The sequence below is a fragment of the Natator depressus genome, chromosome 1, assembly GCF_965152275.1.
Source record: "Natator depressus isolate rNatDep1 chromosome 1, rNatDep2.hap1, whole genome shotgun sequence".
NCBI classification, from domain to species: Eukaryota; Metazoa; Chordata; order Testudines; family Cheloniidae; genus Natator; species Natator depressus.
Genome location: NC_134234.1, coordinates 123440674 through 123461130, shown reverse-complemented (window position 1 = coordinate 123461130; position 20457 = coordinate 123440674). Strand labels below are relative to the sequence as shown.

At 42.4% G+C, this 20457-nt stretch overlaps 1 protein-coding gene across 2 annotated transcripts in view; it reads left to right on the top strand.

Moving 5' to 3' along the window:
- The window catches only part of ASMTL (acetylserotonin O-methyltransferase like), a 44569-nt gene extending 24489 nt beyond the window's left edge, over positions 1 to 20080 (top strand). For both annotated transcript variants that reach the window (XM_074966080.1, XM_074966089.1), the window contains exons 7-13: positions 2811 to 3237; positions 7138 to 7300; positions 9535 to 9719; positions 14377 to 14509; positions 15947 to 16090; positions 16968 to 17090; positions 19851 to 20080. In XM_074966080.1, the coding sequence (XP_074822181.1) occupies positions 2811 to 3237; positions 7138 to 7300; positions 9535 to 9719; positions 14377 to 14509; positions 15947 to 16090; positions 16968 to 17090; positions 19851 to 20068 (1393 nt within the window). In that variant the 3' untranslated portion in view covers positions 20069 to 20080. The remainder of the gene's footprint in view (positions 1 to 2810; positions 3238 to 7137; positions 7301 to 9534; positions 9720 to 14376; positions 14510 to 15946; positions 16091 to 16967; positions 17091 to 19850) is intronic.
- Positions 20081 to 20457: the final 377 nt, after the last annotated feature.

Below are 20457 nucleotides of genomic sequence, written 5' to 3'. Positions count from 1 at the left end.
ACAGCCTGTTACCTGTGTGAAAGTAGAATGAATTATATTGAAATTATAATTCGTTAAAGAAACGCTACTTGAAGGGTTTGTTGAAATATAGTTGTCAGGAAGAGAAACATTAAGGAGTGTGAGACAGTGGGTCCTCAAACTAATTAACTTAGAGCTCCTACTGAGCTAGGAGGTTGGTAAATGTTAGTATGCAAATAAGATATGTATGTTTATTTGTCAGTTTCTGCTTCCTTTTGTCTCTTATGTTAAATTGGCTTTGGTTTATCTGTATAAATAAGTTAGCTTGAGCCTCAGAGAGGGGCTCACATATCTGGGTGCATTGGCAAAGCGCTTTGCTAATAAACAGAGTGGTCTGACAAATTATGTGAGTCCTGAATCTGACTTTGACACCTGTAAAGGGTTAAGAAGCTCAGCTAACCTTGCTGGCACCTGACCCAAAGGACTAATAAGGGGACAAGATACTTTCAAATCTTGGGGGGGGGAAGGCTTTTGTTTTGTGCTCTTTGTTTATGTGGTGGCTCTCTCTTGGGACTGAGAGAGGCCAGACAGAAACCCATCTTCTCCAACCCATCCTAATGCAAGTCTCCAATATTGCAACCAGTATAGGTAAGCCAGGCAAGGTGGATTAGTTTATCTTTTGTTTTATGTGGATTTTCCCTGTGTTAAGAGGGACGTTTATTCCTGTTTTCTGTAACTTTAAGGTTTTGCCCAGAGAGGGATCCTCTGTGTTTTGAATCTGAATACCCTGTAAAGTATTTTCCATCCTGATTTTACAGAGATGATTTTTACCTTTCTTTTTTTTCTTTTTTTTTAAATAAAATCCTTCTTTTAAGAACCTGACTGATTTTTTTTCCCATTGTTACAAGATCTAGGGGTTTGGGTCTTTGATGATTTTGTAAAAAATTGGTTAGGATATTATTCTGAGGCCTTCCCAGGAAAAGGGGTTTGTAGGGCTTGGGGGGATATTTTGGAGGGAAGACGTCTCCAAGTGGTCTCTTTCCCTGTTCTTTGTTTAAAACGCTTGGTGGTGGCAGCATACTGTTCAAGGACAAGGCAAAGTTTGTACCTTGGGAAGTTTTTAACCTAAGCTGGTAAGAATAAGCTTAGGGGGTCTTTCATGCAGGTCCCCACATCTGTACCCTAGAGTTCAGAGTGGGGAAGGAACCCTGACAGGGGTTCTCTCCTGAATTCCAGTGCTGACTTTTTATCAGATCTTCCCTAGCAAAATAGTGTGCTTGCCGTGGGTGGCCACAACGTAGCTCATGCATGTCCCCTCAGTGAAAGTCAGAATGGCATTACGCTAGTGGAGTGTTAGTCTGCTTACTAAAAAAAAATCTGTTTGTTTTTATATATATATATATATATAATATATTCATACATAAATAATACTTAGTATTCATATAGCACCTCATGACTTCAAAGTGCTTTACAAACATTCACATTTTCAAAAAGGAATACGTTTGTTGAATATTATCTCTTTAAAAAAAACCAGTTATATACTGTTAAAGTCCAGATAAAATGCAAGATTTAGGAACCAGCATAATGCTATAATTCGTAATAACTGAAAATGGCATATCTCATTTCTCCCCTATTGTACTGGTGCAATGAGAAACTAGTGATTGTAGGAGTGGGGGCAATTCAGAAATCAAATGTTATGGGCTGTGAGAAGGAGTCTATTCTGATTAGACTTAAGGGCCAGATTCTACCAAGCTTACTTTTGTTGAGTAGTAACTTACTCTGCCGGAGGCCCCCGGGACATGTCTACACAGCTTTTTGGAGTGAACCTCCCAGCATGGATTAACAGACTTGGCTAACGGGGCTCACACCAGCTCTCTAAAAGTAGCTATGTAGACAGCGCTCTGAAGTTGTGGCTGGGACTGGAGCTCAGGCTTTGGAGCCCACCCGCCTCCATAGGCTCCAGAGCCCAAGCTCCAGCCTGAGCTGCAACTTCAAAGCACTTGCTACACTGCTATTTTTCGAGCACTAGCACGAGCCTGAGTTTGTTGACGTGGGCTGGTAGGGTGTAGACTTACCCATTGACCCCAAAGGGTAAGGTGGTACTCCATGTAAGATTAGCAGAATCTGGCCCCATGGTTTTAAACCTTCAGTCTTCTATGGGCTTTGGGATCTGAATGTTCTGAGGCTGTGATGTAGAAAATGTAGTTCCAAGCAATAGGTTAAACTTTTCCCTTAGACGTGTACACAGTTCTCATTGAAATCTTTGGCTGTAATTCACCCTGGTCCATGTGGGTAAAATTCCATTTGGCCCAGTGGAATTTGAACGTGTGTGTCTGAAGATATAATGATCCAAAGAAATTTGCAACAGTACCCAGTGGCTATTGAATCTGGATCTCCAAAATCAGTTTATTTAGGATATATGAAGTAATTGCACCAAATTCTTAATTATTATTATTTATTTTTATATGTCTGTAGCACCTAAGAGCACTAGTCTTGGACCAGGATCTCATTTATTTCTGTAGAGTTACACCAGCGTTGAATATGGACTAGTGGGTAAGGATGGCTTTCTCCTTTGAACTCAATTATCTAGCGTTATGTAGTGAAAGAGCAAGCGTTACTGTTGTGATTCAAAAGTTGCAGTGTTGAACCAGGACCGTCACAAGTAGGTTTAATCCATCTTTAGCTTTAGCACACTAGTTCAATCAAGGCAAAGTTCTGCCATTTCCATTCTTATAAAACATGTTCGTACTCCTGGATTTACAAGCCGTACTAAGTGGTTACTCCTTTCCTCCATCCCGACATTCACTCTTAACCATTGTCTTAACTAAATGTCTGTATTTTTCCCCCCGCAGGGACAAAGCGGGTGGTTATGGAATCCAGGCCCTTGGTGGAATGTTAGTGGAATATGTTCATGGAGACTTCCTGAATGTGGTGGGCTTTCCTCTGAATCACTTCTGCAAAAAGTTAGCAGAGTTGTATTATCCGCCCCTCAAGCATACTATACAGCATGTCAAGCATGACTCTATCCCCTCCGTCGAGACTTTTGAGAACCTCAGTGATGGAGAGAGTGACTCTTCAAATCCCATGCAGCATAAAAGTGCTAACAAATTAGAGAGGAATGGAGTGCCCCTCTCAGGAGCCGTTCATACTCCAGTAAACAATGGTAGCATCCAGCCTGTTTGTACAGTGGCTGTGGAAAATCAGAGTGGAGTGATGGAATATCCAGCTAAATTCCCATCAAAAATTGTAGAACTTATGGATGGCTTCAGAGCTTCAAAGGTAAAAAAAAATACTGCTCCTTGATCTAATCTTCTCTGCACTGGTGAGCTAATACAATTCAAATTTGTATTTTTAAACATTTCTGTGTAGTTTGGAGGTTCTAACAATAAAGGCAGTACAGCAACACTATGCATGTGTATGGGGAACAGCCCCATTCAAACAAATGATCAAATGCATTTATTTTACTCTGATATTCATTCTGATTCTATGTGTGTTATGCAAGAGAATGGCATCTTCCAGCAGCTGCACCAGTGACCCTGGCTGTAGTACCAGCGCACGTTCCAGTAAGAGGCTCCAAAACAACAGTAGCCTCGGGGATTTACTGCACTGGGCTAACAAGGGCACCAGAATGCCTAGGGCATTTTGAAAAGTACCTTTTAGTGATGCAAATACTGTCTGTGCATGTTTTGTTATGACCTTCCAAAGCAGCAGCCAGTCATGTGCGGAATGAATTTTGTTATGTGCACCAATACGGAGGTGAGGTGTGACTCCCCACAGCTCTCTCTCCCCGCAGCAGCACCTGGGCTGGGGGAAATAGGCACCTCTTCCATTGGCAGCTCCGGGCCAGGGCAGGGTTGGGGCTGCGGGAGGGCCACCTCTCCCCCGGGCCATCTCTGCCCCCGGCCACAGCAGGTCTGGGACTGGGCTGGGGAGGAGCGCCTCTCCGTCTGGTCATGGGAGGTCCAGGGCTGGCCCTGAGCGCCTGCGTGGCACTTAATAGGTTACTGCGCAGCCGTGCAGCTTAGAGGGAACCTAGGCAGCAGCATGGAGGGACATCTTCAGAAGTGCCCTTAATAACGAGCACCCTTAGATTTAAGGCAAGTGGCAATGCCCCACTGAAACATAGACCTAGAATGGCACTGAATAAATTCACTAGAGCATTTTACTTCAGATTTGATCCTAACAGGTGCTGAGCACCTGTATCTCCTGTTGATTTCAGAAAGTGGAGGAACAAAGGTGGGAGAGAGGAGGGGCAAGGATCAGGATGGGACAGGGACTGGTATATAAGAGGAAAGAGGTGATTACATAACTGTTAAAATATTATATGTATTTGTACCATTTATTGAGAGAGGATGTAAGACCATTCACAAAGTAACATTTATTTCATAGTAATCAGAAATATTATCTAAAACAACATGTAAATGGTGAGAGAAATATATATTATGGAAATGTCCATAGTGACTCATCTCCTAAGGCTGTGTTGAGATTTGCACTTGAAGTAATATTAAAATTCTTTTTCATTATAATTATTTGAATTTAACCTCCATGTTTGGCACAATAACACTTCAGAGGGAAACTGAACTTTCTACGTAACTTTTTTTAGTGAATGCTCCCTGTTAACTTCTGCAGGGGAAACACTTCAAAATGCCCCCATTTAAAATAAATATTTTTATATATATATGTATATGTAATGTCTATTGTGCTCTGCCTCAATCCTTTATCCTTCCATGTATTTGTATTGTAGGTTCCTGTAAGAACCTCCTTCTCTTGATTGCTCAGATGTTGTGTTTTATCTCTACTTTTCACAGGAATACTTCTCTAAGAATCTCTTGTGCGTGAACCAGGGCTGTAGCTTATGATCACAATGCAGTAGCTTGTATCAGAAGGGTAGCCGTGTTAGTCTGGATCTGTAAAGGCGGCAAGGAGTCCTGTGGCACCTCCTAGACTAACAGATGTATTGGAGCATAAGCTTTTGTGGGTGAATACCCACTTCGTCAGATGCATGTAGCTTGTGTTGGGCCTTCATGAAGACATGTACATAGAAGCTAATATTTGTGTGCACTCTAGCAGTCAGCTGTGCCTGGAAACAGATAAATGGATAATTTTGAATCACTGCCAGGTTTCCTACTCAGAGCCAGACTAGTGCAGCTAAAGAAAAGGTGACAGCAGTGAAGAAAGAGAAGATGAAATAAATGCCAAGTATTCTAACTAGAAACAGAGAGAGATGTGGTCTCTTCACAAAACTCTGAACCAGAAACTCCTGGGGTGAAATCCTGGCCCCACTGAAGACAATGGGAGGTTGCTGTTGACTTCAGTGGGCACAGGATTGGATTGTTAAAGTTAAATCCCAATTTTGACACTGACTCTGTGACCTTGGGCAAATCTCATCCTATGTCTGCCTGCACTGCCCCTTCTGTAAAATGGAGACAATAATGTTGTGAAGCTAGTTAGTTTGTAAAATGCTTCGAAGACTGAAAGTGTAAGATAAACTGTAATTAAATTCAATTTAATTTGATCTTTACGTAGGTTCAGAGCCCTCACAATGCAGGCTGAAATCAACTACAAGTGAGAAAAACCTAATAATCATCTTTATTAAAATGATGTCTAGGAACTTTTTGCTTGGTCCTGCACTCAGTGAAGTCAATGAAAGTTCAGGGTTAAATCTGGTTTGGTTTAGTTCCTCTGTGGCTGTACAGAACCCAACACATCTTGAATGGGATCGTTGGGTGCTCTCATAATATAAATACTGGCTCTATTTGCTAATGTTATGCCAATGACCTAATTTTCAGTGCTGACTTACAACTCAGAGGCCTTGAGCTGGCCGTTAATCATCTTCCACTACTACAAAGAAACTGTTTAAACATCTGCTGTGAACCTTCCCCTCTCTCTGGTTAAACCTAATAAGTTTTTTACAAAACAGTGTACATTTTTGAATGCCGTAATGATTTGGAACATGCATTAAGAACAAGAATCATATTGTTAAATTTAGGCAGGCATGTTAATTTTTGTGGCATTTTGGAGACAGTCTCAATTGTATATACCACCTTCACCCTCAAAATAACAAACATTTTAAATATAAAAATCACGAATAGGAAGCCCCTAAATTTCAGCTGCAATTTTTCCATCTGATTTTTAACAGAATTTCAACTCTTTTCTTCCCTCTCCACTCTATATTGATTTTTTTTCTTTTATAATTCCTCAGAAACACTATTAATTGAAGGAACAGTATTGCAACCTAATCTCAGCTATGAAGGTGCATGTTGCATAATATGAAAATTCCTCTCCAATACAAGCATGTACTGTATAAGTTTAGTTAAGGTGTTCAAGGTACACAGATATATATATATATATGCTTATGGTTTTTTGTTTTTGTTTTGTTTTTAGAAAATTAGTATGGAATGAATTATAGCTATTAAAATAAAAAAGTACATTTTGAAGAAATTTCAAATTATTTTCTTAGGTAAATCAACTTAGATTTGATGTGTTTTCTCTATGGCCTCAATTCCGAAGCACACTTAAGCACATGCTGACCTCATGAAACATGCTTAAAGCTAGTCATGTGCTTAAGTATCCTGATGAATAAGAGTCTAAGACACAAAACCTGAAGTAGGCATTTCAGGTTCTTTCAAGCTTTAACCAGTAATTTTTTTTTTTCACCTAACATTGTTGGCAAAAAGAAAAGGAGTACTTGTGGCACCTTAGAGACTAACCAATTTATTTGAGCACGAGCTTTCGTGAGCTACAGCTCACTTCATCGGATGCGATGAAGTGAGCTGTAGCTCACGAAAGCTCGTGCTCAAATAAATTGGTTAGTCTCTAAGGTGCCACAAGTACTCCTTTTCTTTTTGCGAATACAGACTAACACGGCTGTTACTCTGAAACCTGTCATTGTTGGCAAAGATGCTGATATCTCTCGTTTGATGCCAGGAACAAACTGTCCCAGAAGTAGCAGAGCTGAACTGAAATTTTCTGCAGGAGAAAATTCAACAGACTCAAGCAATTCTTAAGTTCTTTATGGCATGGGTTTGTCTTCACACAACTACTATACTCTGAACTTAATTCATACCTCTGGAAAGTTTTCCAGAATGTTTGTACTTTTGTTTTAAAACAGACGAGTGTTATTTTTTTAGTTGTAGTAATTTTTAATTTAACTCACTAATGCATATTTCATATACACAGGCTTTGTTTGTGGCCTCTAAACTGAAAGTGTTTGATCTTCTGAAAGATAAATGTATACTGAAGCCTGTGGATGTTGCCAATAAGATAGAAGCCTCTGTGTGTGGAACAGAAAGACTGCTCGATGCTTGTGCTTCTCTTGGATTGCTGGAGAAAACCCATCAAGGTGACTTTTTACTGTAAAACAATTCATGTGTAGGGGGACTGGGAGAGATGGAAGAAGGAACTTCTAATGTATTATTGTCCATTGTGAAACTAAGCTGTTTGTACCTGTTCACTGGGGCTGTACAGGAAACTTCCATTACTAGTCCTTGGCAAATTAAACTGTTGTTAATTATTATTAATAATAATAATTTTGTTTATTATGATAGTACTTACGAGCTAGTGAAGATCAGGACCCCATTGCACTGTGCAAACACAAAGAAGTAACCTCAAAGCGCTTGAAATCTAAACAAACAAGACAGACCGTGTAGGGGAAGGGGTCTAACACAAAAGCAGTGTGAAGGCAGCAAATGGCATGTTAGTTCCATGACTTTTTTGGAGGGCTGTGTAGGTTTAGTTAGGAGGGGATCAAAGTCAAATCAAAATTCCCCCAAGCCAATGACTCGTTTTGCTGAGGGGATCAGCTCAGTGGAAAAGGGAAGGGGAGCTTAGGGGAGGGAGCAGAGGAGAAGAGAGGCAAGTGTGGAGTGAAGTTGAGGTGAATAGACTGTTACGGAGGTGGAGGAGGAGAGGCCATGTTAGAGTAAACACCCAATCAGCACAGGGCAGAGACAGTCAAGTCAAAATGTAGAACCATCCTCTGCATGTCCAGAGATCCCTGCTGTGGCTGCTTCTGTCCTTGCCAGCTGGGGTGTCTGGCTGGCTTCTCTCTGCAGCTTTCCTCCAAAGCCATTTGCTCCCAGAATGGGGGAAGAGAGGTTTCCGCAGCACAGTTATGGGTCCAGGAGGATGTTGGGAGGAGGGGTGGCCCTGGTTGTGTTGCATTTTGCCACTCTCACTCCCATTGCCCCAGTTCCTGCTTTGGCTGCCTCTGCTCCTGCCTGCTGCTGTCTCAATGTGGGTCAAACAACAAGGGACAAATTTTGCTCTGAGTTTACACTCGTGCAGAACCACTGATTTCTGTAGTGTAGCCATGGCTGTGACGGACAGAAGACTTTCAGAATGTGGCACTGAAACTGGACAACAGTCAACTATTGCAGCTTATAATTGCCAATATTTTAAGATACAAACAGGTGATGGAACAATTAAGAAGTTCAGCCTTCCCTTTTCAATCTGCACTACATAATTTTAAGCTCCCAGATATACATCACTTAATAATAAACCTTTTAAAGATGATGAAAAGGTGCCGAGCAAAGGAAACCCTTGAGCAACTCAACAACTGTTTTTGTTAAGAACAAAGCCCTTAAGGAAGAATGCAGATGGAGAGAGGCTTAACTGCATATGAATGAAGAACAGTGGGGAAAGGAGAGGAATAAGATTCAAAGGCAAGTGTATCATGGGGAGGGGAGAATCCCCCGGGGGGCTTCTCCCGCTTCTGGGAGCCTGTGGGGCAGCTGCGCTCCAGGCAGGGAGCTGCTAGTGGAGCTGACAGACAGGACCCTCAACCCACCCCCTCAGCCCCCCCCCCCCCCGCCCCCCCCCCCCCACACTGCCTGTCTTAGGTCGATGGAAGCGCTCCTGGCGAGGATACACACCACTGACCCAAGGAGGATAGTGTGGACATGCACCACCGCAGAAATCACTGCAGTGGCTGTAAATCGATCTAATATAGGTCATCTTAGGTTTGTAGTGTAGATATACCCTATGCTTGTACAGCCCCCAGTACAGTAACACTCCAATCCTGATTGGGGCCTTTGAGTGTTGCCATAAAATAAATATTCACTACTACACGTTACTTATTGGCTTTTAAAATCCAATTTAAAAAAGGGAGCACTTTTCATTTCACAATCAGACACACATTACGAGCAGGGAGGTGGGCTTTTCTCAGTAATAACTTCTGGTTTGTGTCTCATATGTAACGTGAAAAGCAAGAACATCTAAATGTATTCTTTGGTATCTTAACTGCAAACTGCTGTTTTGTGTTGAACTTGCTGTGATGTAGATGACATATGAATATGCAAATCAACCGGACAGTGTGTACAGACTGAACAAAGCAAATGTAATTTGATTTTTTTTAAATTAAACATGTTGCAGATCAAGAGGCAGGTCTTCAGCTGGTGTAATTCTGCTAGAGTCAGTGGAGCTGGCCATCCTACACCAGTGGAGAACCTTACCGCAAACATTTAACTGAAAATCATACTCATTTGTATAGCAAAACTAGTCACTAGTTACATGGCTGCTGCTACAACACTGCAAAAAACTAGTTAACAGGTTTGTTTGTTTTTTTTGCCCCTTAAGGTTACAGTAATACAGATTCAGCAAACACATATCTGGTGTCAGACAGAGAATATTCACTTCATGGCTACATTATCCACTCTAATGACCGCCTTTGGCATCTCTTTACACACCTGGAGGTTGCTGTCAAAGAGGGGACCATGCAGACCCATCGGGCTTTTGGAAAGGAAACAGAGGACTTGTTTCAGGTAATGCAGACTCTGGTCCTTATTTTGTCTTTATGCTACTTGTGCACTGAAGAACAGGAAATAATTATCAAGTTGGAAAAACCATAGGGCCCAGAAAAATTGACTAATGAGAATTGTAGATTGAGCATGTCATCACACAGATTATCGTAATCTAGGAATGTGAATAAACTATCAGAACTGTCTCAAATACCAATATATTCGACTCTTTAAGGCCCTGCTCCCATTGAGGTCAATGGCAAAACTCATGAAGTGAGCTGTAGCTCACAAAAGCTTATGCTCAACTAAATTTGTTAGTCTCTAAGGTGCCACAAGTACTCGTTTTCTTTTTGCGAATACAGATTAACATGGCTGCTACTCTGAAAATTGACTTTAATGTGCAGGATTGGGCCCTGGGGTGCTGAGGCAATTGGAATGTCACAGTACAGTTACCAAAACCCAGAATTAATATCTACAATGTATGTACTTCATCTCTCCTGAAAGCTTGTCATCCAAAACTGATTTCAGCAGAAAACCAGAAATATTTCAGCATTTTTATAGTTGAATTGAGATAAGATCTGAGCTTAATTTTGCTCCTGACCAGAATCTGCTTAGACACCAAACTTATTCTTCCTTTATCTGAGCATGTCTATAAATCTGCCTTGCTTTGATTCAAAGATTTTCACAATTGTCCATCCCTTGACTCTCCCTGTTAAGTATTTGTCTCATTTATTTCCATCTCATGTACAATTTGGGTCATATGTATCATGCCGTTTGTAGCTTTTCAAGGACTGCACAATTTACCTCTTTGCCAATATTCTCTTTGCACTACAAACATCCTAGAAAGGCCACTCCCCGGGCATATTTTCTCTCACACTTTGTGCGCCTGTCACAGAAGGGGGCTGTAGTTGATGGGGGATGGGAAAGCAGAGGGCATGCAGCAGAATGGGTGGCAGAGGTCCAGGACCTAATGGATTGTCTGTGTAGAAGAAGCTTGGAGGAGTATAGGGACTAGGAGATTCTTTCTGCAAGGAGCTGAGCTCCTCTTGGGAGGCGTTGGACACCCTCAACTCCCACAGACCTCAGGGTCCTAAGGTTGCGAGGGCCTAAAATGTATAGGGCCTTGCGATCAATGAACACCTGGATTTGAACCTAGAAATGAATAGGGGGCCAGAGTCTTTGGGAACAGGTGTAACACGTTAACACTGCTAAGCAAATGGGCTCATACATTCTTTGCTGGCTGTATAGTCCAAGCAGTTTTCAGCATAGCCGTATACAGAAGGTATTAAAGCAATCTGTTCTAGAGGTTACAGTGGCATGCGTAACTATAGCAAGGGCCATATGAATGTGGGAGACAAATAGCTGCTTGCTCTAAGTGGCTCAAAAGCTACAAAAGTGGGAAGCAGGCACACTGTGCAGTCTCCTCAGCCAGTCCTATGTTGTGGTCTTCCTATTCAAAGCCTTCAGTCCCCTAAGGACTGCCCTGGATGGGAGAATATTGACTTGAGGACACTGAGCAACCCAATCAGGTGCTTGCATGAACTTGGGAGATCAGAATACACTTCTTCCCTGTGCACCGTGACAGCAGTGGAGATCAGTTGATGCACTCTCATTTCCAGGCTCTAGATTTGAATATTGGGAAGCCAGGGGCAGCTATTTCCATTGAAAAGCCCTCACCTCTGGAATGTGCTTCCTACATTCACCTGGTACACTGTGCCAAGGTCAGACTCTGATAAAGCCCAGCTGTTTGCTCAGGTTTCACCCATATGTTTGAAGGGTAAGACTGAGTCTGTTTACTTTCACATCAGTCAGTTACTCTTGTAGCTGTGTAACATTTATGTAGGTGTGCTTGGAGGGATGGTGAGAGGCTTAGTTCATGATTTTTAAAAATGTGCCAATCTCCTCTCACCCACGAAACTTAGCATTTTATAGGCATTAGCTAATTAATGCTGTCAGCATCATTTAGGTAAGTATTCCCATTTTACAGTTGCACAAACTGTGGCATACGTAGGGTAAGTGACTCAGTTCTGGTTTCACAATGAGTCAGTAGCAATGCCAAGACTAGCACTTCGATCTCGTCTGGTCTCTATCTACTAGGCATTTATTTATTTTTATTTCATTTCCCTATAATAGTCTTCCCAAATTCCTCTTTTCTAAACTTCAAGGAATCAGGAATGCTATAGCTAAACTTCTCTCTGCCTCAGGAAGGAGATCGTATTCCTTCTTAGATAGCCTAGAATTCAATTGCAAACTGCCTTCCTGGTTTTCCAAACTCTTTGGGCTTTCTCCACACACTTTAGCTGCCTTTCTCTAGCCTGATCAGTAGTCTACTTCTATCTACACTGCCATCTTTTCTCTGTCTCTTCTCAGTTGAGAGGGTGGGACACACTCGCTTCTTCAACTCTCTGTCTGGGATTCCCCCCTTTCGCTCAGAGCCAGTTAGCCTCTCTGAAATGATAGATTAATACCAAAATATACTCTGCTCTGCAAATCACTGCTGGAGCCCAGGAAAGCAGTCTGTTAAGAAGCCATTTCTTTTCTTTGTATGACTTCCAGTTACATAATGCCTGCTAAGAAGTTCCTGCTGACAAAGGATTATAGATATAAATAAATGTCAGCATTCAGTGAAAACAACTGGGAAACATAGCAGGAAAAATACAACCCAAAAACAATTTAGAAGCAAAGATTCACTCCTTTCTCTCAAAATAAGTTTACAGTATAAACAGACACCTAACTCTCTTGAATGGAGCTTAATTATTATATAAATGCATATGCCACAGGTATAACTGGTTAAAGAAAGCATTTTGTTATCCCCTGATGGATTGCCTCTTTCTCTGCCATAGTGCCCTAGCTCCAGCCAGCAGGGGTGCTCAAGCTGGATTCCCATAGTTATAAAAGAGGGGAACGTTGGTGGGTCATTTTTTGGAAGGTCTCCAGGACTCTGGAGCTTGGTCCAAAATAATCCAGCATTTGGTGACCTTCCTAGCATGCTAGAAAAGACATTTGTTTGATCAGGTTTTTGGAGTGGGCGAGGGTATGCTTCCCGCAATGATGAAGGGGTGGAAAGCACTTGTAGATGGCTGGCTGGCTAGCTAGTTCCTATTGAACTGATCATTTAAAATCTGCTTAGACTGAGTTATTAGAGAGACTGGCTGGGTGAGGTAATATCCTTTATTGGACAACTTCAGCTAGTGAAAGAGAGAAGCTTTTGAACAGCACAGAGCTCTTCTTCAGGTCTGGGAAAGGTACTCAGTGTGTCACAGCTAAATACAACATGTAACAGATGTTAACTACTTAAGCTAAACAATCTATTATGATTATTATAAGAGACCATTCAAAGTGAAGTGAACAGGTAATACCTCTGCAGTCATATGACAAAAAAGGGGGGTTTCAAATTGTTGTGATAAGCCATATATCCAGTGTCTTATTAAGACAATGATTTTTGGGGTCTAGCAAAGTTACAAACTTAAGCTCCCAGGCTCATGATTTTCAAGGTGTTGTGCAGGTCCCTTTTGAGGATGAGGACTGAGAAGTCAGATATGGAGTGATTTCTTCTCTGAAAAGTGTTTGCCCACTGGTGTTAAGGTGTGTTTGGCTTTTTCCTGTGTGAGTTCATTTGAGAGCGTGGTGATTGTCTGGTTTCACCCACAGAGGAGTTGTTGGAGCATTTGGTGCACTGGATGAGGTACACCACATGTTGTGATAGGCATGTGTAGGACCCATGGATGTTGAAAGGTGTGTTGTGGGGGTACTGATCATCGTAGCAATGGAGGTATGGCTGCAGGTTTTGCACCTGTTCTGGAAGGATCTGGTGCCACTTTAAGTTGGTGGGTACTGGTCTATGGGGATCTTGTTTCTGATGTTTAGCGTGGGTTGTAATTGATACCCCATACAAGTTCCAGTGTTTGGTGGTAGGTGACAACTAAGGGTGTGTAGTTAGAGGGTTTTTTCACTTCTGTATTGAAGCAGGTTCTCTTAGGGTATTTGGGTGGCCTCTTCGATGATGCAACTTACTTTCCTGGTGGAATGTCATTATTTGGTGAAGGTGGCTTTAAGTGTGCTAAGGTGTGTATCCCGGACTTTCTCCTTGGAGAACATTTTGTGGTATCTGAGTGCCTGGCTGTAGATAACCCATTTCTTGGTGTGTTTGAGGTGGTTACTAAATATGTGAAGGTAGGTGCGGTGATTCATGGGTTTCTTGTGTGTAGCTGTCCGTAGGGTTCCATTGCTGAAGCTGATCGTGGTGTCCAGGAAGTTGATGCTGGTGTAGGAGTATTCTAGAGAGAGTTTGATGGATGGGTGGTGGCTGCTGAAGTTGTGATGGAAATCTTGTGATCAGCAATGTGTTAACTACTTTTGCGAAACAATCTGTTCCACCTTGTATTTAGCTGTGACACTCTGCATACGTTTCCCTGACCTGAAGAAGAGCTCTGTGTAACTCGAAAGCTTGTCTCTTTCACCAACAAAACTTGGTCCAATAAAAGATATCACTTCACCCATCTTGTCTCTCTCATATTCTGGGACCAGTGCAGCTACAACAACGCTGGCAAACGACATAGATTGAGTTATGGTGTTAATGGTGTGGTAGAGCACCGAGACCCTTGGGTAGGCATCTTTTCCGTTGTTTAAATCGCTGTAAATTAAGTGCATAAGTAAAATCTTTTTGTATTCTGTTTTTAAGGATTCCAGTTATCACAGTGTGGAGACAAAGCAGCGTTTCATGACTGCCATGCACAGCATTGCCAAATTGACAGCAAGAGATGTGGCAACAGCTTTTGATCTTTCACAGTTTAGATCTGCCTGTGATTTGGGAGGTATTGCTACTACACTGACTTTTTTATACAAGTTAATGAAATATATGTACATCATAGTTTTAAGAAAAGCTAATCAAAAATTACAATTGTTGCTCTCTAACTGGTAAATTTTCTGCTGTTATTAGCTCTGATAGAAAGCTCAAATGAAGTTAAATGGAAGTACACTAGCTTAAAATATTGTTCATTTATTTTGAGTATGGCTGTTAAGACAGGGGAGGGGGGGGACCCCAGGAGAAGCAGTGTGGTTCAGTAGCTGGGACTGGGAATTCTGTTTCCGGGACTGGGAATTCCGTTTCCAGCTCTGGCCATTCCAGCTCTTCCATTTCCAGCTCTGCCATGTGATCTTCACATATTAATTATGTCAAGATTTCAGAAATGATTATTGACATTTGGATGCTGCTATTTTTGGTGCGAAACTTGAGTCATTTTAAAGGGGCCTGCTTTACAGAGGATTTACAGAGCATTTTCTAAAATCCGGGGCCCTTTCAGGTATCTTATATTGGACACCCAAAATCACAAATCACTCTTGAAAATCTTGACCTTGGTCACTTGTAAAATGCTTACCCACCTGTGTAAAGAACTTGGAAAAACACTATGGAAGTGCTAAGTATTAAACTGATTAGAGTGAAAATTGTAATTGAATTCAGAAAATTTAAAAACTTTCAGTGACAAAATCTCTAATTGGATAAAAATCCAAGATGGCCCCCACAAGTATTTGGTATTGTTTTGTAGCTTAGCACTTCAGTGTCCCAATTCCAGTCCTCAAGGGGATCCAATTGGAGAACCGCGATTCTCCAGGGCTCGCTGTGTGTAAGAATCAGCATGGAGTTAATGCTATTCCTAGCTGTGCCTCCACGTCTACAGAGAGGGTATATTATGCAGGCGAAAGATTGCCTAGAAGAGAGCTGCTGAGAGAACTGTGCTGCCCAGGGGGTGGGAGGGTGGACAGCACATAGGAACCAGCACACTGCACAGTTGGAAATGCTTTTACTAGTGAACTTCCACAGAGTTTGGAGCTCCTACTCCTTTTCTTGCGTCCTTTGCCCCCCAACAGGAGCACTATTCAAACTATACAAGAATTACCTTGTAGTAGTAATAATGCCTAGCTCTTCTTATAGGACTCTTCATCCACAGATTACAAAGGAGGTCAATGTCATTAACCTTAGGGAAACTGAGGCACAGAGACAGGAAGTGACTTGCCCACATACATCCAGCAGACTAGTGGCAAAGCCAAGAATAGAACCTAGGTCTCCTTAGTCCCACTCGAGACCTGTGTCCACTAGGCCACACTAGCTCCCAAATCCCTTTATAGAGTCTCTTGGCCACCCCCATCCTTAACTGAGTGCTGTTGTGTTCAGGTAAGGTACAACATGAACTTGTAAAATTTCTGCAGATACAAAGGAAAAGGTTCACTTAATTATTTTTTACTTACTACAGGTTGCACTGGAGTTCTGGCCCATGAGCTAGTACAAAAAAACCCAAACCTAAACGTCACTGTATATGACCTTCCAGACGTCATTGCAAATGTCTCTTGCTTTCAGCCTTCAGGACAGCACATAACTCCAGTGACATTCACAGCAGGTAACTAACCATTAGGCTGCCAATCCTGGTTCACTGTGCAGCATGGAAGGAGCACACTGGTCTGCTCCAGCGAAAGTGTGAGCAGAAGCTATGTCTGGGGGCAAGCAAGGTTAAGCACAAGGCAGAATCCTCCATGTTGAGTGAAAGTCTTGGGTCCTTGCATGTTCCTTCATTTCCTCATAAGACGGCAGGGTAAAAAGAGACAGGGTGAGAGTGGAGAATAGTGGTGACTGAGGAGACATGGCTTAAGCAACACCAGTGAGGGGCCTGGCTGGACACTCCTCCCGTCTAAGCCGGATTAATTTGCTTGAGGATACTTCCATTACCATCACAATTCCATTTCGCTTCTTGACTCGGGCTTCTACACGGTTCACAAACTTTACAGCATTCTTGATATGAATTGTCCTTCTCTCACCATGTCTTCTGTAACTGCAGATCAAAATATTACACGTGTAGCACAGTGCATAACCTGTGCTGAAGTCTTTATTCATGACTTCATGTCGTCTTAACCATTGAAACTCCCTTTACTTTGGCTCATCAGTTCTGAGTTCTGAATTCCAGCAAATGTAGGAAGTTGCATACAGAAAAACCTGTCCCCATCACCTCTACTGGCTCCCTATTTATTTTAGGATGCAAGCTTTGGTTCCCCTTCTTGTTTCTAAAACGTTTCATGGACTTGCTAACTGGAGCAGAAGAAAATTCAAAATCAAATGTACATTAAAACTAAACTGACACTGAAATTATCTTACTTGAAATTATCTTGTATGTTCTGCACCCTAAACTACATCCATGCTATAAATAAACATAAATTTCCCCCTAAATATCTTTCACTTTACTTTATAGAATTGTATCATACCAAATATACGTTTTCTAACAGGTGATTTCTTCAAAGATAATCTTCCAGAAGCAGATCTTTACATCCTTTCACTAATTCTACATGACTTGAATGATGAAAAGATTCACATATTGTTAAGCAAAATATCAGCTATTTGCAAACCAGGTAAGGGTTTTTCATCTTGTGGGGTTTTTTTTTCCTTAGAGTATGTCTACACTGTCAAGTTTCTGATTGACAAGTTATACCACTTTTATTAAAGAGCTGGAATTAAACCGCTGTTGTGTGTCCATGCTGTGCTCCTTGTGATGGTGGAGCGCATCCACATTAGCAGCTCTTGCAATGGCAAAGAGAGCAGTGCATTGTGGTAGCTATCCCACTGTGCAACTGGCCTCAGGAGAGAGAGAGAGTGTGTTTTGGGAGACGGAGAGTATCTCAGCATTCTGTCTTGTAAGTTGAGCCCTGAGGCGGGGGAGGGGGAAACCCCCGACATCAGCCCCCGCCTCCCTCCCCAGCTCTCTGCACAGCAACTGCCTCTGTTCAACAGCAGGAGCATTCCACATTAATGGTTTGTTTTGTGTCCCAGAGCAGATCAGAAAGGGAGCTTTGAAATGGGAGAGGCACATGTCTCCATTTCAAAACAATGAGTAGAGCAGCCACTTGAGGGATTATGGGACACTTCCGGAGGCCAGTTGAGTGCTTTCTGCACTGTAATGTGTTTACACTGCCAATAACAGCGCTGGAGCCTCTGCACTTTAAGGCTTATGACTCTCGTCGAAGTGGTTTTTTTGCAACGCTGAAACTGAGGAGTTTCTGCGCACTAAGGGGCTTGGCAGTGTGTACACCTCGGGAGTTACACCGCAGAAAGCTGCTTTACTGCTCAGAAACTTGCCAGTGTAGACAAGGCCTTAGTGTTTACAATATAGTGCTTAATAGCAGAAGGATTTTATGGGTAGTGGGTTACAATGACTCCAATTAAAGATGAACATGTCTGTCATCATTTTTTTTCTTCCCCGTCTTAAAATAGAAGCCTTTACAAATTGTGTTATGGCACAACTTACTAAGAAGCGTAAAGTTATCAAGGCTGTCATTGTACAAAGAAACCATCAATTCACTTATTTATATTTAACTTCTAAATCTATCATCTATATAAAAAGTTATACCTATTTTGATGGTTTCTCTCTCCCACCCCCCCACGTTAGTGTTGCTTTCCATCATCGACCTGAGCCTGTAAACACTTACGCATATGCTTATATTAACTCATGAGAGTACATGAACTCAATGGGATTACTCATGTGCATAAAGTTAAATGTGCATAAATGTTTTCAGGATCAGGGCCTTTGATGGTAAACTCTTCAGGAGACAGGCTGTTTTTGTTTTTGTTTTTTCTCAGTGTGTGAATAGTGCTTAGCATATTCTGGGTGTTGTTGGAATAAAAATAATGAAGTGTTCCAGAAACAGGACCGGCTCTAGGTACCAGCAAAGCAAGCACGTGCCTGGGGAGTCACAAGGGCGACATTCTAGCCATCCCTTTTTGGGGGGGAGAGAGCTTGGGCAGTTGTGCTCATGGAGTTTGGGGCGGCAAAAAACCTAGAGCCAGCCCTGTCCAGAAATAGGAATCTCACATATGCCCAGAGCTGTCCCTAGGGTACAGCAAATCGGGGCGACTGCCCCAGGCCCTGGGCTTAGGGGGGCCGGGTGCTTCATGAGGAGGCAGGAGGGGAGATGATGCGGGGGGGGCGAGGAAGAACCCCCCTACCAACCTCCCCCCTCCCCCAGTGTCTCCTGCCCGCTGGCAGGCTCCGCCAATCAGCGCCTCCCCCTTCCCTCCCAGTGCCTACCACCGATCAGCTGTTTTGCCATGACTGGAGGCGCTGGGGGAGGGCAGAGGAGCGAGGGCGCCGCACGCTCGGGGGAGGGGGCAGAACTGTGTGGGGAAGAGGCGGGGAGGGGGTGGGAAGAGGTGGGGTGGGGTGGAGCCTTGGGGGAAGGGGTGGAGTGGGGGCAGGGCCGTAGAAACTCAGCACCTATGTCCTGGGCCCTGCACTCCCCTAGGGACGGCCCTGCACTCCTGTAGGGATGGCCCTGCATATGCTGTACCATACCCTACGCAAAATATAAAAATACCAAAGGAAGGAGGGAACTAGTAGTAGGACTGAGGTGGGGAAAGGTGATAACCTCATTTGTCAGTAACTCTTCATGTAGGATGGAGAACAGGAGACATGACAAAAAATCCTTGCAAGCAGTGGATGTAGAGAGCAGTAAGAGAAGAGCAGGGCTGCTTGCTTCAAAGGGCAGTTCAGAATACCTTGTGGCTAAATGTTGCCACAGAGGAGTCTCTGTGATTGGCTGATATTTATAGTGGGAGGCCTTAATGATATCATTAGCTGATAACTTTTACTTCAGGTAGTAAAGATGCTGTTTGCTGAATCACCCCTGAAAACCAAAGGAAGGAATGCCTGCCTTCTCGTATACTTTACTAACTTCCTAATCTAGCAGGAAATGGTCACTATATTGGCCTTGAACCCTTTTCTATGAAATAGAATTACATCTGGGCTGTATAAAATACTTTAAGACAATTCTCCAACACCTTCCTGTTTTATACCTTTAGAATAGTCTCTTGTTAGCTTGAGAGAATGTGCTTTGACAGAGGATAAAACAGTAGGTTATTTCACATAGAAATCAGAAAACGTAAGAAAACTCTCAAAGCTCTCCTGTCCTCCTAGCATGAAATAACTACCTCTCTGCTTCAGGAGTGAGAAATGAAAGGGAAATGTTCTCCAAAGGCTCACACAGTAAACTCAGTAACACATCAATCTTAGGTATACATCTTCCCCATTTATAATAGCATTTGAACCAACAGCACTGCAGTTTGGAAGCTAAGAATATTTTATTGAACTATTTTTGGTTGTTGTTTTGGAAACACAGGAAGTGCCTTGCTACTGGCAGAAATTGTGCTTGATGAAGAGAAAACACACCCTCCTAGAGCAGTATTACAGTCCCTCAGTATGACTGAAGGCAAGCAGAGAAGTGGCTCAGAGTATAAGCAACTACTGGAGAAATATGGATTCACCAATGTGCAAATTAAGATTACAGGAAACGTTTTAGATGCGATTTTGGGCTTTAAGAAAACTTCTGCACATTAGTTTGCACTGCAAGTAAGTGTGGCACTGAGCTTTTGTAACTTAACTTTCATACAACCATCAACCAGCCATAGTATGGATTGTTTTGTCAATTGCTTTGGTACAGTATGAACTGTATATAAAGTTCTCTGGAAAACGGTCTAAAGCTGCAGGAATTTTCTTGCTACTTAAGCAATTATTTAGTAGTTATTAATCATTGCATTTGTCTTTACAAAAATGCACTTTGTACAACTTAGGCAATTTTGGGGTGCTCCCTCCTTTTGCTCATTGGTCCTTAGTGCTTTGCTCAGAAGCAGAAGAGGGAAACAACCTTGAAATGCATGTTTTTGCAAACAGGAATAAAAAAGAAAAAGGTGGGATTTTTAGAAGTGTCTTGGGATCATAGGCAACTA